Source organism: Acanthaster planci, linkage group LG15 (genome assembly GCF_054643075.1).
Source record: "Acanthaster planci isolate LZ-2023a linkage group LG15, COTS_SCS, whole genome shotgun sequence".
Taxonomy (NCBI): domain Eukaryota; kingdom Metazoa; phylum Echinodermata; class Asteroidea; order Valvatida; family Acanthasteridae; genus Acanthaster; species Acanthaster planci.
Window position 1 is genome coordinate 11,798,424 of NC_141791.1, and position 23,179 is coordinate 11,821,602.

The 23,179-nt window shown below is 42.1% G+C and overlaps 3 protein-coding genes across 7 annotated transcripts; 1 reads left to right on the forward strand and 2 right to left on the reverse strand.

Annotated features, from left to right (window-relative positions):
* Positions 1-6: 6 nt before the first annotated feature.
* Positions 7-3,367, reverse strand: LOC147796697 (uncharacterized). The gene is made up of 3 exons (XM_087146219.1): positions 3,216-3,367; positions 2,514-2,737; positions 7-2,397 (listed from the first exon to the last, which is right to left on the reverse strand). The coding sequence occupies exons 2-3, from the start codon at positions 2,694-2,696 to the stop codon at positions 1,993-1,995; spliced, it is 588 nt and encodes a 195-aa protein (XP_087002345.1). The 5' UTR covers positions 2,697-2,737; positions 3,216-3,367; the 3' UTR covers positions 7-1,992.
* A 2,399-nt stretch (positions 3,368-5,766) lies between these two features.
* On the reverse strand, positions 5,767-11,718 carry LOC110981530 (uncharacterized). Of its 4 annotated transcripts, none has more exons than XM_022239146.2 (3): positions 11,565-11,718; positions 6,844-7,057; positions 5,767-6,715 (listed from the first exon to the last, which is right to left on the reverse strand). In XM_022239146.2, the coding sequence occupies exons 2-3, from the start codon at positions 7,024-7,026 to the stop codon at positions 6,359-6,361; spliced, it is 540 nt and encodes a 179-aa protein (XP_022094838.2). In that variant the 5' UTR covers positions 7,027-7,057; positions 11,565-11,718; the 3' UTR covers positions 5,767-6,358. The 4 variants fall into 4 exon arrangements, with proteins under 4 accessions (XP_022094838.2, XP_022094836.2, XP_022094835.2 ...); XM_022239144.2 differs by lacking the exon at positions 11,565-11,718 and adding an exon at positions 11,282-11,558; XM_022239143.2 differs by lacking the exons at positions 5,767-6,715; positions 6,844-7,057 and adding exons at positions 8,340-9,514; positions 9,631-9,857 and having other exon boundaries at positions 11,565-11,717.
* Positions 7,467-23,100, forward strand: naaa (N-acylethanolamine acid amidase). 2 transcript variants are annotated; one of them, XM_087146218.1, is made up of 10 exons: positions 7,467-7,607; positions 15,688-15,844; positions 16,252-16,422; positions 16,672-16,798; positions 17,156-17,246; positions 17,696-17,784; positions 18,873-19,051; positions 19,949-20,011; positions 20,818-20,913; positions 21,344-23,100. In XM_087146218.1, the coding sequence occupies exons 1-10, from the start codon at positions 7,586-7,588 to the stop codon at positions 21,417-21,419; spliced, it is 1,071 nt and encodes a 356-aa protein (XP_087002344.1). In that variant the 5' UTR covers positions 7,467-7,585; the 3' UTR covers positions 21,420-23,100. The 2 variants fall into 2 exon arrangements, with proteins under 2 accessions (XP_087002344.1, XP_022094813.2); XM_022239121.2 differs by lacking the exon at positions 7,467-7,607 and having other exon boundaries at positions 15,397-15,844.
* Positions 23,101-23,179: the final 79 nt, after the last annotated feature.

Genomic DNA, 23,179 nt, shown 5'->3' on the forward strand with positions numbered 1-23,179 from the left:
CCTCGCTTTACACTTTATGTGATCCGGTAGGTCGTTTATTGCATATTTGCCTTTATTGCATATTTTTTCAAATGAACTCTCAAGTTCCAATGCAGACTGTTTATCAACATGTCTGGGCTTGTAGACAGTACCTACTAAGAGTGAGTGCCGTCGTCTCAGTCCAGTTTGTTTCCACATTAGTTCACTACCCCTCTTCAAACTCTTCATGTGTTATAATAATTTCCTTTTTACTTGCGATCGATATACCACCATGGATTCTATCCTGTCTGTCTCTACAAGATAAACATCATAAGTATCCGGAAAAACTTCTGTACTATTAATATCCTGCGAAGGCCAGATTTCTGTCCCTTATACAATATCAGGATTATACTGATCCAAAAGTGCCTTTACTTCAGAGGTTTTGTTTCTGATGCTCTGGAAATTCACCACCAGGATTTTTTTTAGCGAATTCCTGCCTTGGGATTTAGTTGCCTTGCTTGGGACACCCCCCCCCCATATCATAAGATTTAGAGGGTGGGTTTATGTTTATGTTATGTGGTTTATATCATCAGCTTCCAGACCGGGTACTCCGGGTTCCTCCTGCCTCTAAAACTTGACCTTGTTCCTAACTTCGTAATGTGATGCTGATTAATAAAGTGTATGAATAAACGTACAGTTATTGGTGCAAATAGCCTGAGTTGCTGAAAGCGCCATTAAAACATAACAACAACAACATCAGCTTCCAGAACCAAATACCGGTTTGGTGTCTCAGTTTCCAAGGACAAGTTAAACAATGTATCAGAGATATTCATAATATCACACATCGGGCATATCCAAACACAATTTCTTCCTTCCAGTCTGTTGTGCGTTCCATCATCCACTCCACCACCTACAGCATGAATTGTGTTTTTTACATCATCACATTGAACACCCTTATAAGGGTATACTGGCTGTGTTTGAACAATCAGATCCACTTAAAACGTTAAATTATCAAGGTAATTATCATCGTGTATTCTCAACAAGTTGCCCCCCTTTAAAAATGACGCCACATTTCCTTTCTTCCAGCGTATGCACAAAAATCTCGATGTATCTTCCTAACCTGATAAGCTCCCCGTCTGTTGTCTCATGACAAGTACTTGACCGCGTTAGGCCTCTAAATCAGCGGAGACGACAAACCAAGAGCATTCCATTCCAAAAACCCAATGGACATAATGCAGTGACATTCGTATGATCTAGTCTGGTTTCACTTTGTTTTATTGCTTGGCATGTACGAGTTGCCGAAAGGTAACTGATCACAATTATTTTTAATATGTACTTTACTGTAATCTCTTGAGGTGAGGTGCCCATGGCAAAACATTTAATGTTACACACCCCAAATGAAATGTTTTGATGTTAACTTGATGGTGCATAGCGTTAATTAATGCAGTGGTTAGCAATACATTTAATAAAGATGCCATCAGTGCATGTGAGAATAAGGGGTAAATCTAGCAAAATCCCCCATCTCTCGAAACCTTTAACCCCTGACCTTAATGTGATTATAGGGGAAAAAATCAACAAGCAGAGCAATTTAATAATTAACAAATTTCGTGAGGGGTCAAATGCACACCGTTTGGGGAGTCTTTTCCAAGAAGACAGTGTGAGGGCGGTGGACTCCCAACTCCAGCACTGTAAGGTTAATGACCCCCATTGAAACTGTTTGCGTTTAACGCATTACGGCGCCTTTCTATGTGCACGTTTTTTGGGGTGCGCTGCGTACACGATGCGTTCATGCGTTTCACTTTCACGGACACAGAAATCGGCTCCATTAAAATAACACACGTGTGCGTTTCGCTCGGCCGTCAAAATTGTCCAGGGAGCGATTTTGACAAATGCGCAACGCCTTTACTGTGTTTTTTGTTTGTTGTGTTGTTGGGTTGTTTGTTTGTTGGGTTGTTGTTGTTGTTGTTGTTGTTGTTGTTGTTGTTGTTGTTGTTGTTGTTGTTGTTGTTGTTGTTGTTGTTGTTGTTGTTCAAATTAAAAGTGCAAGGAACTCTCTGTAATTGCCGTGATAACCATGACAACGATACACATAAATGATCCAGCAGCTCTAATTGTGCCATTGCCATCCGTATCATCACCGCCTCTGTAGCCTGCAGGTCGCTCGTGGAGCTGCGGGCACCGTTCTTCCAAGTTCCCCACCGCCTCTGCCACGCCCTGCACGTTCTCCTTCGTGGGCGGGAAGGCGACCGAGAGATAGTTGACTTCGTCTGGTACCAAGTTGCCGTCCTCGTTCCGCTCGAGGAAGGTGATGTACGTGCCACCGACGGGCAGCAGCGTGTGATGACATGAGGTCAGTTCCCCTGCCTCCGAGATGTTGATTCTGGGGGGCTGGACCTCTCCCTTCAAGTTACAGGTCACGTTCATTTCAGCAATGTAGGCCTGCAAAATTGTAAAAATCCAAATAAGTGCACTGGAATGATCAGGAAGGGGTTGTCGGGACGCTTTTATCGATCCGAGGACTGGACGTGATCAAATTTCAGGGAACTGGGACTCACCCTGTCCGAGGGAACATCGGGTAACGGGTAGTGCTCCGTGATGGTACCGTACACGATAATCTCAGCCTCGGCCGCCTGTTCAGCCACTGTTTTGGGCCTCCAGTTGGCCACTTTACACGGCTGGCAACCCCGGCAGAACACCATGAAAGCGACCACCACGGATAAGAGCTGAAAGGGAGTCATTTCTCAGTCTTGAGTCCTATCTCTCCCGCCTTAAAGTAACCCTGCAAGAAGCACAGTGAATGCAAGTTTTGCTTATAAAGGTCTGCACCGGAGTACATGGCTTCGTCTCGCCTTAAGATCGACAGCTACGCCATCAGTAACAACCATAGAGCTGGGCCCCATGTTAATTTAATTGTGCACAAACATGGATGCACCCAACAGGCATCATTTTGTACACGTATGACATCAGCGCTCTAGTTTTTATATAGGCCTACATGTGTACATGCCCAGGGCCTATGGTAACAACGCAAATTTCAGCAGTACCGACAATTCGAGTTCTATTTTTGTATGTTTCAAGGTGCGCCCGTTCCATAGAGCTGTTCTCATTGAAAGGTAGGCCTTGATCTTCAATCCGGGAATTCAAACTTGCCTGCTCCCAAAACGTCGCTATTCCTGGACATACAATTGCACGATAAACAAGTTATAAAAATGTCTGGAAAACTGCCCTTCCCATAATAAGTACGCCTACATTACACGTACCCGTTCAACAACACTGCTTGAAGAAGAAATCCCTGCGACTTTTCTCTTGAAAATGTCAATCGGTTCACCACTCCTCCGTGAAGTGGTTTTCACCTCACTTGTCAGCGTCACATTGTGGGCCCGTTGTACATTATTTTGCTATAAATACCAAGTAGCCCTTATGTGCCGTGGATTTATTCCATCTCATTTCCCCCATCCATGGCCATGGCGGTGATACCATCCAAGGCCTACCTCCGTTGTCAAACGGTGACGGCAGTCTGTGACTGGCACCGGCATCGCGACGGGATTGACTGGTTCCCAAGTACATCCGGTAATTGATTTTCTGCGATCATGGACTTGGAGGAAAACCAGGTCTATGCTCCGATCCACATGGCACGTATTTTTCACTCGGTGAAGGGATGCTGACTGCCTCGTCCCGGCCAAAACTTAGGGGATAGGTTGGCGTGGTGGAACTGTCCTCGCCTTTCACCTCCATGTGGCTCCGTGTTCGAATCTCTGCTCCTCAGTGGGTTTTACCCAGAATATTTCTCTGGGGTTTTCCTCCTTCCTCTAAAACTGTGACTACTTATTGAGCTACAGTTGCGGGACGCTTTTGAGGAATCCTTAATATCATTGACCATGGTCATAACAAATTAATGTAGAGCTGTGCCAATTTTGTTTCGAAAGTAGTTCACGCATTATGTACAAGTACAATGGACAGTTGCTGTGCATGTCAATTTCTTCTTTGTTATAAAGACAATCACTTGCTTTTGGGCATGTGATTAAAGGTGTATTGCAGCATACCTGTGTACAAAAATTGTTTATTTCTATGGAGTGAATTTTTATGTGTTGCCTTTGACAGAAGTGGCAAGTTTCTTTTGCTGTCCAGTGTAGATCTGGATCGAACACGATGGCGTATGTCGTTCAATAGAGGTTGGACGTGACATACAACATGACGCCTAAAGGCATTTGGGGAAGCGTATGTACGAAAGCCCTGAAGTGCCATCCAGTATTTTTGTTGTTGAAAAAGTGAAGGATATTTTTCCACGTTTCTTTTTACGAGATAGATTTTTGATTGCTCTCTGTGGTCTGTTTTTGAAACGCTGTTTCTATTTTGGGAAACATTTGTTTTTTAGTCATAATGTAATGAAGACATCGTCCAACCTGGGCTAGGTTGTCCACCCTCGCTGCAACAATTGCCCGACGGTAGTAAGGTCAGGAATGAACCCGATGGATGACATTCTCCCCGCAAATTGACGTATCCTACGATTTAATGAATGCCGAAATAACCAGCCCAAAAATTTAGTGTCATCAAAACTGTATAATGGAGACCAATGGTTCGAACCAAAGGACTTCCAATTTCAATTAAAAACACGCCTTCTTTTGTTCCCGCTCGGAGCGGATATTTCGGGTAGTTCAACAACCAAAGTGTCACTCCGTGAGCCCGTTTTAGCAGCCAGTATCAGACATTATAGTTTGTGATTGCGCTAGCGGTTGTTGATTTTTACTTTAAAATTGTACCAAACTGGAAAAGGTCTTGATGACGTCACCCAAAAGCACTGTGTTTGATTCGCATATTTTAAAAACAACGTCTCATTGTTAAGAAATTCACTTAGTAAATACTGAGTCAATCCCTGATTATACCTCTGACCTGGTGTCGTCATAGTGGCCTCATTCATTGAATTTAAAAATCAATTTTCGACTATTTATTTTTAAATGCATATTCTTCCACTCATAATTTCTGGAACTTATTTAAGTCTAATTACTTTGAAACTCCGCAGATAAATTGCGTATTTTTCTTTTGTCAATACGGGCATTTCATAAATAGTGCGCCTCCAAGAGTTTGCAACTCGTGGGCCAAGCACAATGCACGAAATCTGTCGATCCAATGCGCGTTTGGAAAGGGTCGACAATTTCGCGCGTTGTGATTGGCCAACGAGTTTCAAACTCTTGGAGGCGCACTATTGTGAATCGCCCGTATTCCACGAATTCGTTTGGGTTAACAGAATAATAAACGCAAGAATGTGAAGTTACATGGTGTTTTACGCGTATATCGTGCGACCATTTTGTCGAGGTTGTGTACGCGGACAGTCACCTTTGCCTTTGACCAACTAAGGTGCACTGAGGCATCGGCCAAGTAAGGATATGATAGCGACTAATTTGAGTCTAGAGCCATGTCTAGGTCTTTGCTGCTTGCACGTAGTGGACACATAGGCCCACCACGTGACAGCAGACGTGACCGCCGACCCGGACGTTCGTTTGGACACGCCGGTTTACGTCAATCAGCTTTCGAAAACTACCGTTCTCGGACCAGGTCAGATTTCGTCGACCAATTCTTGAACACTTCCGATGTATAATTGTTTCGCTGACGTGTGAAAACTCCCATCAACTATGTACATGTATTGTAAAAATTGGAAGCTGAGAAACTGAAAATCTTTCGTTAAAGGAATGTTCATGATTTGAGTTCTGGCAATTTCTACTTTCTTCAAGTTTGGTTGAGTCACCAGTTTTGTTTTGCGCCTTTAAGACACTTGCTGTCCTGACGCAGATTAATTCTCCACTCGACTATACATTTTGGCAAACAAAAGTGCACTCCCGATATCTTTTATCATCTTTTTAAAAACACTTCATACGCAATTCCACATTTTTCTCATCATTGGTGCTTTCAGATTCGATCTACTAATCACTCAAGTTCGAGACTTCTGCTAAGCTCTGAGATATCAAACAGTTCTTGTACTGTTTCGAATCAGGGAATAAAATAAGTGCTCGCCAGGATCAGGAGAATCGGGGCTTATAAATGGCCCAAGTCGAATTTTTTTTAATCTACCTCCTCTCAGCCATGTTATGTTCCTCTTGGGAATGAATTGTGACGGGTTGCCTTGCTGTCAGTACTGATCATTAAAAATCCAATTTAAAATTATAACCTGTCAGTTTAATTGTTAGTAGTTATTTGTAACATAGAAATAATGTTTAGAAATTTGGGACTTTAAAGAGTTATTTCTCTGAATTAAAGCATATTTTTCAAGTGGTTATTTCCTCATTGGGTCTGTTCTTTTGACGTCACAGTTATGTTTTTCCTGCAAGTGGCTGCTAAAAATGTGGCTGGCCGTCAGTACAAAAGCCCTAAAATAGCCTTTTATTTCAGTTCACAATGATTGTTCAATTCACAATATGATTGCCGCCATGGTCAAGGAAAGAATGAACATGACTGAAACGGAGACTCCTTTCGAGCCGTTCCCCAGATGAGCGATCTGGGGGCATTTATCTTTCAAGTTCCCCACCGCCTCTGCCACGCCCTGCACGTTCTCCTTCGTGGGCGGGAAGGCGACCGAGAGATAGTTGACTTCGTCTGGTACCAAGTTGCCGTCCTCGTTCCGCTCGAGGAAGGTGATGTACGTGCCGTCGACAGGCAGCAGCGTGTGATGACATGAGGTCAGTTCACCTGCCTCCGAGATGTTGATTCTGGGGGGCTGGACCTCTCCCTTCAAGTTACAGGTCACGTTCATTTCAGCAATGTAGGCCTAGACATTGCAAAAACAAACCGTGTATATACCATAATATATTTGATTAACTCTATGGTCACAAAGTGGCATTTGTAATATATAAATGCGGAAGTGATTTCCTTTCATTATCTTTCAAATTGACTCACCCTGTCCAAGGGAACATCAGGCATCTTGTGGTGCGCTTCGACCGTGCCATACACGATGATCTTTGCTTTAGCGGCCTGCTCAGCCACAGTCATCGGTTTCCAGTCGATCACTGAACACGGCCAACACACCCGGCAGAACGCCAGGACAGCCACCATCACAGACAAGAATTTAAGGCGAGTCATCTCTCCCTCCCAAGCTGGTCTTTTTCTGGTTCTATAAAAACAAAGCAGTCTTCAGGCCAGCTGGTTTGCTAATCGAAATGAACGCATAACACACACACTGTTTTTCACAATGCATTTATCCGTGCTTCAAAATCATTTAGACCCTTGGTCAAATCCTGGTAGTTTACCCCTTTTCACCAGAAGTGTTCGTTAACAATGGCCTATGTATTTGCTCTCTGTATTTACACTGGCGAATATGTCAAACACCACAGAGATTAAGTCACGCACTTATCGCTCAAAAGTGAACGAGTACTTGGACTTCAGTGTCACACTTGACTTGGATGTTCAAACGTTGTTCTCTTCTTTCAGATGCCTGCACGTTTCCGGAATGATGCCGTGTCTAATTTTAGGTCAAGCGTTCGTGCAATTTACACCTTGTGCACTTCAAGACAGATCAACATACTTCTGTGTATATGTCACACAGGTAAATAAAATAGCCACATCATTTAGATGGCAGTCAACAGCTGGCACACTAGACCAGGCCATTGTTCGTATCGTGGTAAATCTATAGCCTCTGCCCATGATCAGGAGGGTGCACCCCGGTAAGTAAATTCTCATACACACCAGTGATAAATCCCCGTACTTCAACATTCTTTTAAAAGGTACAACTCTCACAGGTGTTCAGGCCGCACAGAAAAAGCATGTCGTCTTTTTGTTCCTTTCCATTTTTGGAGGGTTGACCAATGACTTTCTGAGAAATTCTCACATAACGAAGGATATTTCCCTAACTGGGAAAAGTGGCCGTTTTGAAAAACATCTCTCTGCAAAACGGCTAACTAGTGCCACTTTCGGACCCGATTGCATCCAAATTGCTCAGAATTGGAAGCCTAAGTCCAGGCTGGAGGTTCAGTGCGTGGCTCTCAGGACCCTCTATATAAACAGAATATCTTGAATGTATAATTTTTGGGGGTGTACACCTGAAAATTTCCCGCCATATACCGGTAGCAGCCCTCAAGTTTGACTGCTTACTGTCGAATTATGTTCCAATTTCCACAAAAATGTTGGATGCCGAATGATTGTTGTGATCTGTGCACACTGGGGCTTCAGCATGGTACATTCATGGTCTACAAGTCTTTGCCGTTTGCAGATCATGGCTTCATAAGCCCACTGACACACGTTCTAGTTTCTTCGAGTTTGGTTCGTCACATCTGTTTTGCATCTGCAAGACACGACCTGTCTTGACACCGAAAAATCTCTACCCGAAAGCATTAATTTGCGAAGGGAAGGTGCGCTCAGAAATTTTTATCATTTTTTTTAAAACACCGCATACAAAATTGTATCTTTGTTTCTTTTATTACTGCTGACATATTTAATGAAATAATCTTTTAAAAACTCTCAAGATTCAATAAGCTGTCAATTTCATGCATGCCACTGGGATACCAAACAGTTATTGTTCTCTTTGGGTAAACTACATGCTTGTTCGGTCTTATAAACGTTCTTTGAAGACCGGATCATGAGAATAGGCGCCGAGTTATGGACCGAGCCGAGTTTTTCAAACGGCCCTCCAAGCTATGTTGTGGTATGTCTTTTGGGGTATAAATGAATTGTTGAAATTGCTGTACTGCTTTTTATTCTACTAAAAAACAACCTCTTGGCTAAATTAAGTTGGTAATTATTTGTGACATTAATATTAGAAATTTGGAACTTTTAAGAGTTATTTCTCTGACTGAAATAAAACTTATCTTTTCATGTAGTTATTTCCTCATTGTAGTTCATAACATGAGGAATTGTAGGTAAAGTCCACTTGATTACAATCGTTAGACAAGGTCAGATCCGGGAGACCAACGGGACCACGCCCTGCCCCCCCCCCTTTCCCGAAAAGGTGCAAAAATTTATCTTCAAAAATAAACGGAGAGGGGCAAATATTTTGTTCTACATGTATTTCATTTCCCTTCCTTCAAAAAATGTGTAAATAGACCCATATGTAGTTGCATGAACAATGTCCACACTTTTCACCCTCCGAAAACGCATTTGTTTTCTAAAATAGCCAAAAGGGTTGAAAATTTCAACTTAAATTTACGCCATGACGAAAGAAGCGTTCAAATTAAAAGTGCAAGGAACTCTCTGTAATTGCCGTGATAACCATGACAACGATACACATAAATGATCCAGCAGCTCTAATTGTGCCATTGCCATCCGTATCATCACCGCCACTGTAGCCTGCAGGTCGCTCGTGGAGCTGCGGGCACCGTTCTTCCAAGTTCCCCACCGCCTCTGCCACGCCCTGCACGTTCTCCTTCGTGGGCGGGAAGGCGACGGAGAGATGGTTGACTTCGTCTGGTACCAAGTTGCCGTCCGCGTTCCGCTCGAGGAAGGTGAAGTACGTGCCATCGACGGGCAGCAGCGTGTGATGACATGAGGTCAGTTTGCCTGCCTCTGAGATGTTGATTCTGGAGGGCAGGACTTCTCCCTTCAAGTTACAGGTCACATTCATTTCAGCAATGTAGGCCTGCAAGATGGTAAAAATCCAAATAAGTGCACTCGAATGATCAGGAAGGGGTTGTTGGGACGCTTTTATCGATCCGAGGACTGGAGGGGATCAAATTTCAGGGAACTGGGACTCACCCTGTCCAAGGGAACATCGGGTAACGGATAGTGCTCCGTGATGGTACCGTAAACGATAATCTCAGCCTCGGCCGCCTGTTCAGCCACTGTTTTGGGCCTCCAGTTGACCACTTTACACGGCTGGCAACCCCGGCAGAACACCATGAAAGCGACCACCACGGACAAGAGCTGAAAGCGAGTCATTCCTCTCTCTCGGTCCTACCTCTCCCTCATTATTCAAAGTAACCCTGTGATAAAGTACAGTGAATGAGTTTTGCTTAGGTCTGGATTATGGGACGTGTACAGCTGCATCCGTCTCGAATACGATCGGAAAAAGCTAACCTCACTTACAGTATATCAACGCAATTTTCAGCAGGAATGACAGTGGGTTTAATTTTCGTATGTTTTGGGTGCCCCGTTCCCTTGGAGTTCCGTGAACTCTTCACGACAGCGTACGTCGACCTCAAAAGCGGATTCGACTCACTTGACAGAGATGCACACTGGAAGTTGCTTCGGGGCGTGAGTTTACCCCAAAGCTGGTCGCCCTTTTACGCGCCTTCTACTTAACCACCCGGTCTGACGGACTGCTGTCTGATCCATTCCCAACAACATCTGGGGTTCGTCAGGGGTGTGATGCTGCACCAATTTTGTTCTGTGTTGCCAGAGATTAAAGGCCTGCAGCAATCACCTGACCTCAGTGTTCCACATTTTATTCCTCCATTCTCTGCCGATCTGTGTTATGTAGATTGATGTTGGTCTTTTTGCCAAGACCCAGTGATGTGATCTCAGATGCTCTCAGTGTTATGGCTCAAGAGACGACCCCCTTATAGGACTTACCGGTACCATAAGTTTGGCAAAAACAAAGTCCAATCTTTCTCTGATTTGGCCCCTTCACTACCCACAACTATTAAGATTGGAGTGCCGAGGTGCCGGGCCTCAGTCAATGAATCTGTGTGTCTGGTTTCTTCTATCTGCATCCTGTTTGAGAGCCTGAGGTTGCACAATGCATATCTTGCGATTGGCCTCTATTAGCATAGGCCCTAGATATCTAACTACGCCTCCTCGAAATTGCGGTTATATGCAAGTGAGACTTGAACGTGGGCATTGTCTTCAACGATCTGCGAACTTTGACGCTCTCCATCGTAAATGTCTCAGGAATATCCTTCTCAAATACGATTCCATCACATAAAATGCAGCAGTGTACCGTTGCTGTGGAACGCAGAAGCTGTATTCACTCGTATCCATCGACGCAGGTTGCAGTTCCGGGGTTGCATGGCCAGGATGAATGACCATGGAAGGAAGGTTGTCTCAGCCAAACAGATATTCCTATAGCTAGATGCACATGCCTCTCGACAACCACCTCTGGTCTGGAAGCGACAAAGGGGCTCGGGCCACCTGGGTGACACAAGTGACGGAGCACCGTGAGACCACTGAGCGACCCTTATCCGATCCGCACAGGACAGACTTATAGATTCCGCAGATCAGTCGCTACGGCCATTTAGTGGCCAACTTGGCTCTTTGTTCGTTCCCATTGAACGGTACAGCCATGATCTTCGGTCCGGGTATTCAAACCCGTTTCCTGGCTCCAGTATATAACACACTAGCTTTTCAACTCGTCGGCTTAGGCTACTTACCACTCGAATACAGGAAATTGTACTGTGTATATACCTACCTTTATTTATGTATGTGTAATGATGTAAAACAAACTCTGAACAAGTGCTACAGCTACATTTTGCGCCAAACTGTTTTTCGGAGCAGGAAGAAAAGCGGCAATATGTGACTGGTCGTGGCGCTGTGCGTAAAGCCACCAACACGTACTGTAGGCCTACATACATGTACATGTACGTGTACATGTACGTTGCTAGACAATGTAGAACACCACCAATCCAGTAATATACGTTAGGCCTACATGTACCAAGGTAAAGGCAAATTCTATGCTGTGGTTCACGCCTCACCTATCAGCGTCGTATTATGTAGTCTGTTGTGCATTATCTACACCAAATACTCTGTGCATGGCTAACGTGAAGCGCAAGGCCATTCGCAGTTCTAGTTGAGTTCACAATAATCGAAACAAAGATGAAAGAAACAGTGACGTCATCCGTGGCTGGCGCTGTGTACGTGCGCCATTTAGTTTGTGGATTCGCGCATGCGCAATAGTGACATAACGGTCGTCGGCATGCAAAATTATTCTAGCAGACGACACATATCGGTGAGGGATTTGTCCTGCCATTTCCCTTGAAGACTTCGTGTGTGAATAAATTGCCAAGAGTCTATCAAATGGTGATATTTAATAGCTTCTGATAAGAAAAATCTCCGGAAACTAATCAAAGATGTGGAAAATGGAAAAGTCAATTTTACGACAAAGGATAATTATGAGAAATTGTCCGTTTTTAGCTAACTTTGTGTCTAATTTTTACCATTTTAACTTATGAACAAAAAAGTTTATTACTTCTAGGCAAGAAACCTTTTTTGAACTTCATTTCTTTTTTCATTGGGACCCATTTTCGTCATTTTCCGTGTTTTCCGTCTTACGTAAGTGCCCAATTATCACACTTTTCTCGAAATCCTCGGTGAGACTGTCTGGAAGACTGATGAATCGTTTGTATCCATCAGTTCATTTCTTCAAGATCGAGAACCATTTGTCTGAAATGCAGTTCGTTTTTCATGCGGATTCAAATTTCCCCACTGAGTCCGACATGACCGACAGCGGTGAAAAATGAGGTGTCCGGATTTTGGGCCTGGCATACCCGTACTTGCACACACTCCTGGGTACGAGTGGGTTTCGGTACGAGTTGACTTTTGCTGCATTACACCATTGCACTAATACGTACATGTACATGTAGGACATCAAATTGCCCGACTATTAAAAGGCCCAAACAAAAACTTTCCGTTCAGCGTCCATGATATTCCTCACTATATGAGTAGAGAAATGTCAGGGAAAACTCGGCAAAATTGAAAGAATCCCCTCTAAAATGTTAACGGTTGGCTTCACTTCCAACTTCTGACTCGGTTACTTTGGAGGTACGTGAGAAAGACGGGCAAACATTTGGCAGAAAATGGATTTCTACGGTGTTCAAGTTAGCAAAAGGGACTTTGAGTGTTAAAATAGCCGGGGAATGAAGGGCAAACAACTTCTTCTGAGCTCGATGTTGATCGATTACTTTTGGGGTCCACCCTGACCGAGACGAGCCATGTTACTAGCTTCTGGCAGTAGTTGGATTCAGTACGCATGCGCACAAACTAAGTGAGGGGCATTCACATGTACATGTACGTGGGGTGGCATCGCTCTGGCTGTTATCAAGTCGGTAATTGATTTGGTTTTGCTCTAGCCTAGAATCAGTCTACTGCTGAACTCGATCCCTCTGCGTGGGAAGGAGTCCAGTAGACTGGCCCTTCTCTAGGGCCAGTTGCTCCTCTTCCTTTTAGTGCAGGAACATTGATTGCCTCCTCCCCAGCTGGAGAATATACATGTAGTTGAAATTGGAACTCGTCCAATTACGTTACGTAGGCTTATTTTAGAGCCATGCGGATGTATTTCAACAGAATATCAAGGTGATATCCAACTCTATATTCAAACAATCGGGCATACGTTGTTCAATAGGGCGTGGCCCTATTGGACGCCAACAACAGAAAGATGGCGCTATACTTTATGAGCCCGTTTAAAGGCATGTAAGTTTGTGACAGGTTGTTAATTTCACTTTTAAATAAAGTATAAGAAACTGGAAGAAATCTGGAACCAGGCCCAACGGGACCACCTGGAAATGGATACTTCTAAAAACATACTATGAGAAAACTCACAAAATCATCAGTTTATAGGCTTCTCATAAATCACAGACGGTTGAATTAGAAAAAGCGCTCAGGCCCGTGCACGTTTCGTTCACTAGTACGCGATTTAAAAACAGAAACAATTGAAAGTTTTATCAAAAAATCACTTTGCCTTTTTAATGACGAAAAAATCCGTTTTACAAGTTGAAAACAAAACAAAAAATAAGAAAGGTTTCTCATTTTTCCCAGTTGAAAACGAATTATTATGCACTTTTGATGAATGAAAAACAGTTGTTCATTTGGTGGTATAAGAAACGCCTTTATAGCTGGCCGAATTAATGCATTAAAACATGGCTGAACAGAGAATGACGATGGAAGAATTTCGTTAATATTCGGAAATATCCACAAATTCTGGGCTTGTATAAATTGCAGTTTTTTTCGATTTCACAGACAACATCACAACTCTAATCCGCCCCGAGCAGAAGCACTCCCTCATCGGTTGAAAAGAGCTGTGTTGGTCGGGAGCGCTCATTTCATTGGTAGCGTTGTGACAGTAATGTGTGCATTTCACATTCATTCGTGAACCAGTTCCAACCAAAGGAACTGCAGTTGCTAACACAACTGCGCCTTCTCTTGGTGCAGCTTGAGGTTCATATACAGTTCTTCAAGTTCCAACTGTTTAGTCCATGTTTTATAGCGATCTCGACGTTTCCACATCTTTAATTAACCTGTTATAAACATAACGGACATGTGCATACTGCATCTAAAATGGAAAAGACATCTAGCAGCATGACGTCATACTTTTATTTAAGTAGGCTTGACCAACCTACTTCGAACTTCGATTTCGTGTCTGTTAAACGAAGTTTTGGTAAAAATGAAGAATTATGGTCCGTGTACGTTTCGTTCACTCTTTTTCGATTGAAAATTCTCAACATCGGAAAACAAGTCGTTTTTCTTTTTTCATTTAGTCGTTTCTCGTTTTTCCACTTGAAAATGAAAATGGGAAAAAGAGGTAGTCTCTTGTTTTCATACGTGTTGAGAAGGATCAAAACAGAACACGAAAGTAATTTCTGTGAAATTTTTAAACCCATATTTCGTTTTACTGGTCATGAATTTTGAAGTAGCATGGTTCCCGGCCGTATCTATTGCACATGCAATACATAGGCCTATACATGTCCAGGTAGCAGTGGCTCCTTATAGATAGAATGTTGTTTGACGTCCTCTCAAAATCAAATAAAAAATTGAACTTTTTTGAAACAATAAGCTGAAAGGGTTTTATTTTAATTTCTTGTACGTAAGAATGGGTTTTCGCTTTTCATTTTTCGTATTTAGGAAAAAACCACTTTTTGAACCTTTTGTTTTCGCTTTCAAATGAAAAAAGAAACGACTTTTTCTATTTTTTTTCTTATTATACAACATGCAAAAGGCTTGTTTTTCATTTTTCGTTTTCAAAATGAAAAACAAACGAAGGAAAAGTACATGGTACGTATTAAAGAAAATACGAGGAATAACTGCTCTTTCCTTTTCGTTGCTTTTTGTTTTGAAATAAAGAAAGAGAAACAAGGCGTTCTCCTTTTTTGTTCAAAGTGCGGGGGCCAGTTGTGAGACCATCAGGCATTATAGCCATCAATAGGCCGATCCATGAAGCCCCACCCAATTATAGGACCTGCCAAAGTGGAAGGAACTTTGCCCTTCCCCTTCCCGCAGTCCCGCTTCCGCCGCCAGTGATCCACGGGCCCTCTCTGTAAAAAACAAAACAAAACAAAACAAAAAAGGCGCAACATGTAACTCAGGGAGTTGTAGCATGAATCCATCACGAAGTGATCAGAATATCTGGGTCACTGAACAATTACAAATAATCAAATCTGCTCTGTACACTGTAAACCCGAGATAGCACTATATAGTATGGACCGGGTTAGTGCAAATAGCGAGCATCTAGATGTCATGCATTGTGCATGGTAGTGAATCGTGGTTACGTATGATTGCATATAGCTCGCTTAGTCGTGGTTTTTATACCATAGAGGAAGGACACAGGAGGAGTTTGAACTGCCCGGGCTGTAACATCTGGCCAATTACTGCTTAGCAATGCTGTAACCTACCTCATGACACGGCCGGGAACCCCCTCCCGATTATCACGTGATTACGGAAATCACGATCACATGGGGCAGGTACAGGTGTCATGTGATTACCTATTATGTATTTCAACAAAGTGAAGGCCGGCCTTGACGCATAGTCGACGAACATTGCTTTGAACAGTATACTTCCTCGCAAAGCTCGATATGTGGCGCATTTCTTCTTGGTTTATCCTTGCAGCCCTCTTGGTCATTGGTGGGCCTACTTTGAGTAGAGGTCTCCCCAAAGCCCCGAGGTATTCCCTCAACCTCGATCTAGCGGAGGAGGAGCGATGGAATGCCATCCTTCGGCACTGGGATGTGGGGGACTACCAGAGGAAATTCAAGGAAATCATGCAGTAAGTAACGAAATGCACAGTGCGCAAGATTGAACAATTTTAGTGATTTCCTCACGGCATGCCACTTGTCAGGAGTTTAATCAATGGATGTGTTCCTTCATGCAGTGAGCATGGTGAGTTTATTGCAGTGGTACAATGAATGCTGGCTTTTATCCTCAAAATCGTCGAGTGTGATGCTTGGTTCTAAAGCACATTGTTTAGAAATCCAGGAAAGCTTTGGGAACAGAGTCCATTCCATTTGTTTCAGGATTTGAGTCTGATAAATGTATCATTCTAATTGTAGTGCTTTGTTTCAGTCTTAATTGCCAAAACTATACACATCTACCTTTGGACAATCCAGCAATTGGACATGCTGAATATTATGTGGTTTAATTTGACCTTGCTCAAATATGACATGTCTTTTACAGCAAGTTTATGACTGCAGAGGTACTCGATCTTCTTGACATTATTGCTGGAGCGGTGGACGACTATCTGCCTGCGCCATATGCTGGAGAGATCCGTGGCATTGCCAAATACTTACAGATGGACATTGGAGAAGTAGTACTTTTGAATACTTTGTATGACCTCACTGTTTCTGGGTATGCATATGTACATGTATTTGCTTATGAACAGTATAAAAATACTTATAAAAGTATTCTGCTCTGACTTGTTCCAGGTGCTGTATTATTTTCAGTCGAAAATATTGAATTTTTCAAATGAAGAAGTACCAAAACCATATTGCTTTACAAAGTTGGTCTTTATAAATTCTGACCCTCTGTTGAGCTCCATTTGAGTATGCACTTTTGGAGTATCAAACTGGCTTGTTTCTGGACTTACTTGGTTTATAGAGGGTGCACCAGCATTGTCGCTGAAGACACCAAGGGGAACATCTGGCATGCTCGCAACATGGACTACGATTTCACAGCTACGCTGAGGAATTGGACAGTAGTTGTTGACTTTCAGAGCAAGGGCAAGGTGAGTGATGATGGGTGAAGGTTCTTGTAGATCTTCCATGCATAGTAATCATGGATTTACGTGTAGGGTTTATCTTTTAAGGGCTTGGGGTAGTGGGGGGGGGGAATGGGCTGCTTTGGTTTCATTCCCCCAGAAGACCAACAAATTTTTTAAAAAAGGGGTGGGGGGAGTTGGCCCTCAAGAAGGGGAGGGGGTGAAACCCCCATTTCACTTGAACAGACTTCAGAATTGACCCCTTCCATTGCTAAGAGTTTGCCATTTTGTTACTGACGAGTGCTTTGCCCCCTCCCCCCGACACTCTTAGTGTCCCATGAAAGATCTAGGTCAGTTTTACATGTGTTATTTATTGCACCATAGACACTGTACACTTCCACTACATTTCTGGGCCAAGCAGGGGTGTTCACAGGACAGAGGCCGAATGCGTTTACTGTGTCATTAAACGAGAGAGGTCAGTAACATTTCTTGGCACATGATGCTTCATTTAGCCGGCGTGGTGATTTTGCCAGTTGCGTACGTACATACGTACAAATTGAGTTTCGGATCCTGCCTGACGCAGTAGGATTCAGCTGAGTTTTTCTCCCACTTAAAACTGAGGAGTTTCCCCATCTTAGTGGTACTTGCAATTGTAGCTTGTATGAGTTTGTGGGTCATTTTATAACTTCAGGGTCCAAAAGTGTGGAACAATTCTTGTGACCCCATTACACCTGACCTGTGTAATTCAATATGGAAATATCACTGAAATCGACTTCAGACTGTTTTTATTTTTCAGGTGGTTTGCATCACAAATCTCTCATGGAAATTAAAGAACGCTAGTTTCCATCATCATCATGTCAGAATGACTTCTATCAGTAAATAGAATTACTATAATCCCTTTTTTCATTTGTTCTGTTTGTTTAGATAAAGGTAGCATGTTGGAAAACGTCATTCAATTTTTGAAGGCTCTAATCTCCAACAAGACTGCTTTCACCTCCTTTCAGATTCGAGATGTGAGTACATCATCGGTAATAGCCATAGATGGGAAAATGACACGTCTAATCATTTCATTGTTTGTGGAAGTATTGTTGTAGTCAAGACCATCACAAGATCAGACACAAGTAACAGTGAGAACGATGACAAAGGAATGCTTTCGTTGCAGTTCATTTGAATAGCTTAAATGTGACTTGAATTCAAACTGGAGGTCTTGTACGTGCTGGTCTTGTGTGGTCTTGTGAACGTTTTAAGTGGTCTTGACTACAACAGTGTTTGCAAGTTCCTATCACTTAATGTGTTTGAAGTTACCAAATTTACTAGCACTTCATGTGAAAGCCTCCTTTATTGAATCAGAGTTAATGTTTTCATGAAATATGTTGTGAATCAGCACAGAATTTTTCCGTGGTAGTTGTGGCCTAGGCCATTTCATAAACAAGCCCTAGAAGAACACCCTATGTGAAAACTGCTGCCATGCATGTGTGTAGATATACGTGTACCATGTTATTTTAATCGCAGGTTTTCCTCTTACTCGACATGTATACCACACTTTGCGTAATGTCAGTAAAATCTTATCTCTTAACCCTTGTCTTTCCACACCCTGCAAAAATTTCAAAGTATGGAAGTGCTATATAAATTCCACCTTGCAATTTTACGTTCCAAAGTCACAAGCACGGTTTTGTATTGTTAATCTGCCTTTCCCTGACAGTTTGACCTCAGGGGACAATGTCTGCCATATTGACATTTTTCTCTCTTGGTACTCTTTACAAAAAACAGTGACTGAAGTTATCATTATTAGGCAGAATAAACAAATATTTTCTTAACAAATTCAATTTTTTTTCTCTTAGCATATTTTTGCCTAAGATAGATGGATGGATGGATGGATGGATGGATGGATTCTCAAGACTCCGGTCTTTTGCTGATATTTTTGTGTGGGAAATAAAGACCTTTCACATTGTCAAATAGGTTTAAAAGTTGCTGGCTACATTTGTCAAGAGAGACAAAGAATCATACTATGTTGATGAGGAAAAAAATGAAGCAGGCATAAATGAGAAATTACTTTTTACTTGACCTTATTAATTGTATTCTTGTTATGTTGCATGTGCAGGCTCTGTCCCGTAATGACACGATGACCTACGACAGTGCTTTGAAGCACCTGGCCTACCACCCTGAAACGGCACCCAACTATTTCATCATTGGTGGCAATAAGGCCACAGAGGGCGCTGTCATCACAAGGGACCGCCTCACTGCAGCTGACGTCTGGCGTCTTGACTTGTCAAAGGGCAGGTAAGTGTCTCGCCACCGCCAGTAGTGCACTGTAGTCTGAACAATGCCTCAATGTATAGCCATTTCTGAGTGGCTCGTACCTGGCTGGTAATAACACACAAATCTATGGGAAGTAACTCCGGCCACAAGCCATGTGCCTTCTATATGTACATATTTTACTCCAAGCCGTAGCCAATTGTTTCAGACACAACCTCTGTCTCAGTTGTAGGGTCAGCATGGAAACAAAATGTGATTGTCTCTAACCTCTAATGATGTAATGTCAGTAATTTAGGTTACTGACACACTTCACACACTGCATGAGCATTAGGTGTTTGAGAACCAGGCTCATTGGACAATGTAGAAATTATCCCAGCATATGGTCACCGACGTAATCTCAAAGGCTATTTTGTGTGACTTCATTTTGAATTTGGGTCTCTGCGCTCTTTATCTACCCAATAAAAGTTATTAGGTATGCAAATAGTGCAGAGACCTGGCAATTTCACTGAAGTCATTCATGTTTGGACAAAATCCAATTATTGTTTTGCATTGCATGTAAATCTTCCCCATATAAGTGCAATGGCAGACTGTGAAATGAATATGAAATACCAGTATTTTGATCAAGCTTATTGAAAGCAATCCACCATTTGAAAGTACGCACATAATCGGAGGGTAAGAGGTCAAACCCGGCAGCTGGCCGAATCTTATGCCCGTGAGCGAAAACCACTTTACTCTTACTTGTTTTCCCTCCTTGTAAACGAATACCCCCACTGACCTGGGAGTATCCAGTGATCATTGGACTTGAAATATTTTCAGTGGTTTCATTTCAGGGAACCTGAGATTAACACCAGTCTAACGAAACTTGTTTGACATGCAAAGACTTTGCTGAATAAACTAATATTAATTTGTTTTTGCTGCCAGGTGGTTTGTGCTTGAGACAAACTATGACCACTGGGAACCACCACCCAAGAGTGACGACCGACGGTATGCAATCAAACTTACTATGAAGCCGTGACTAGGAAAATGTTGCATTCCATTAGCCAGTTTGTTTCATGCACAATTTACATATTTGTATCTATTTGCTTTTGAATAATTTAACCATATTTGGAATGATGTCACAGATAAACTTACTTCGACATCATTGTGAACAAAGTCTGAGCACTATGCCACCAGGAGGTGTAAAACAGTGCACAGAATTACAGTGTAAAAAATTTGTTTATGTAAAGTGCTTTTCATTAGTAACTGCCACACCTCTGGGGCAAGTTGTTATTACCTCAGTATTGGCTCTGACTAGGAGCACTTTACATCCAAACTGTGGGTGCATTCTGTTCAGGTAGCTTCTACAGGGCAGCTAACTCTGAACTAGGATGGCCTTGTGTGCTGTTTTTCAAACAATGGACACTGTACGTTGGAACATGATTGAACCCAAGTCGACTCTTGAAAGCTTCCCGAATGCACCCAGAAATTGGTTGCCAAATCCATATGAACCTGTATGCTTTTCCTTTGTAAAAGATGCCATTGTTCTCTTATTCATGCAAGTAGCTAGTGTTTTGCATCACTCTGTAACTGCTGCTCTGTATTCTTCCTGAACCTTAAATTATTGGCATGATGCAAAGCAATGACTCACTATTAAAGAGGAAACTAATTCACATAACTTGTACCGTACTGGCTGTTACCATACATGTACAGTAAAAGGTGTATCCTGGTTCAACCAATCAGGCATGGAAGAATACCCTTGTGAGCTTGTGTACAGATATTTGGTCCAATCATTACTTTGCTGCTGATTACAGGGATCCTGGTAACAAAGCGATGAATGCCATTGGCCAAGATGCTATCGACCTAGATGGGATGCTCAAAGTGCTCTCCATACATCTTGTTTGCAACTCGTAAGTGAAATAGTTTTACACTCTTTGAATGTTTAAGATATTGCTTAGACAAAGTGAAATAAAAATAAAGATAAAGTAAAATTTCTCTGTTCTTCTTTATAATTAGCGCGTAGTCAGTTTCCCTATCTAGTTTGTTTCACGATTTGTGCCCTAAAAGCCGCATCCTCTCCGAGTGATCCCTATTCACCACTTCCCAGGTTGCATCATGTATAATTGGGGCATGATCCGTGGTTTCATGATGTTTCAGGTTACGTGGCTTCTGACTAGTGCCCCTGAACAAAACTAATTCACAGCTAGGAAGAGCCACCAACGTATAGGGCAGGATAGCTCAGTTGGTAGAGCACCGGTACAGTATTCCGGGGGTCACAGGTTCAAATCCAGCTCCATTCAGGTGCAATTTTTTTTCATTCACCCTCGCTGTTTACCTCAGAGGCACGGTGTACACTACTCTCATGAGTGCTGCCCATCCATCAAGCTACGTCACTTTCATTCGACACTGTGAGTAGGACAGAAAAATAACCAGTTGAGAGACAGCTGGAACAGTGATTTTGGACAAGGACAATTATTGTGGCCCATCCTTACAACATGAGTTGTACATTGCTGGAGCAACTTCTGAGTTCTAAAAGCCTTTAAAAGAATCTTGCAAAGTGTAAATTAATAGAAACTCTCAACATTTTCCACCTGTTTCATGCTTATTTCTTCAGGATGCCAATCAAGGCAGACTTCAATTGCTCTTAGGAATACAAACTACATGTATACAATTCAGAATCTAGCCTTAAGACCCATTTCTGTTTGTATTTGGTCACAAATAAAAATAGTTGTGGACAAATTTGTAAAACTGGATTACAGCAATTGGCCGACTCAACTATCTAATGGTGCAATGGAAGGGAAGGTCAAATAAAAGACAAATAGTAGACTAGCGGAATGATCAACTTGCACAGAAAAGGATCCCCGAAAAGAATACCAACGTCCAGGTTTGCCATTAAAATGCAAATTCTCTTATGTGACACCGTTACTGTGTAGCCAATTTATGTGTTGATTTTTATGTTTAAATTGTAAAAAAAAAACTCTCAATCTTTTTACAAATTGTCTGTAAACATTTAAAAACTCAGTTTTTAAAATGTGGACAGCCATTTACCTTCTCGTTTACTTTACACAGAAATGACAGTGTCTTCCAAACGATTTAATTTACAAAACTCTCAAGGCACCTTAGTATTATGATAACTACTAATCGGGAATTTTAAGCCAAGCATTTTTCAACCATAAACAATGGATACAAATGGTTTGTCAAAATTGTGGTATTAATTCCTATTCTTTATGCAAAATGCCCTTAAAAGATGTTTAAAGCTCTTATGGTTTAAAATTGTAAATAAAGGATTGTAAATTATGTTTTGCACAAAAATATGTTATATTTTTTAAAAGGCAACCTTAATGCAAATGAGAAAAATCGATCTGATACCACCAGGGGAAAATAAGGTGCGTGATTTCTAAATTAATTTCATATAATTTTCAACGATGCAACAACGCTTATGAGAGTTGCTTTATGAAACAAAAAAGCCTATTTTGTAAGCATGCAAAGCCTATTTACATGATTGTGTTTTTCACTGTGTAAAATCTTCACAGCTGCATCAAGTGGTGTAGGAATACTGGCCTACCTCGGTGATTCATGGAGCATGGAGAGAGGCTAATTTTTACTCCACCATGAGATAAAAGCCAAGAGCATTTGTTTTATAACACCTCCCCTGCGCATTCTGATTGATATGAGTGATAAGTGATTAACCTGACCTTAAAAGAAGGTACGCCCATTTGAATGAGTGATAGATTTGTTGAAATTTTGCCCGCGCTTTTCCTAACTACCTCTGCACGAAATGTTTCAACCCAGCCCCGTTGCCTTGCAAGGACTTCGGAACGGGCACAACGGGTACAGCTGTCTTGGCCTTGTAAAGCTAGATAGCACAACTAGCGAATGATACATAACTAGCTCTTGGCTAATCAAGCCTTTACAAACTCTGTGGGCGAGGTGTAATAATTTTTACAGTGATGGGTATAAAAAAACGAGAGGGAAAGAATAAGTTTTGTATGATTTTTCACAGCCCTTACATGTACACTGTCTGTATACAGATTATATAAATGGAAATAAACCTTTCAATGTGAAATACAGCCAAACATATTTTAATTTGAAACATACGGACGATTGAATTGTGTTTTAAGCAGTTGCTTTTTATTTTTATTCCCTGTCGGTTTGATTTCGCTTGAAATTATGGTT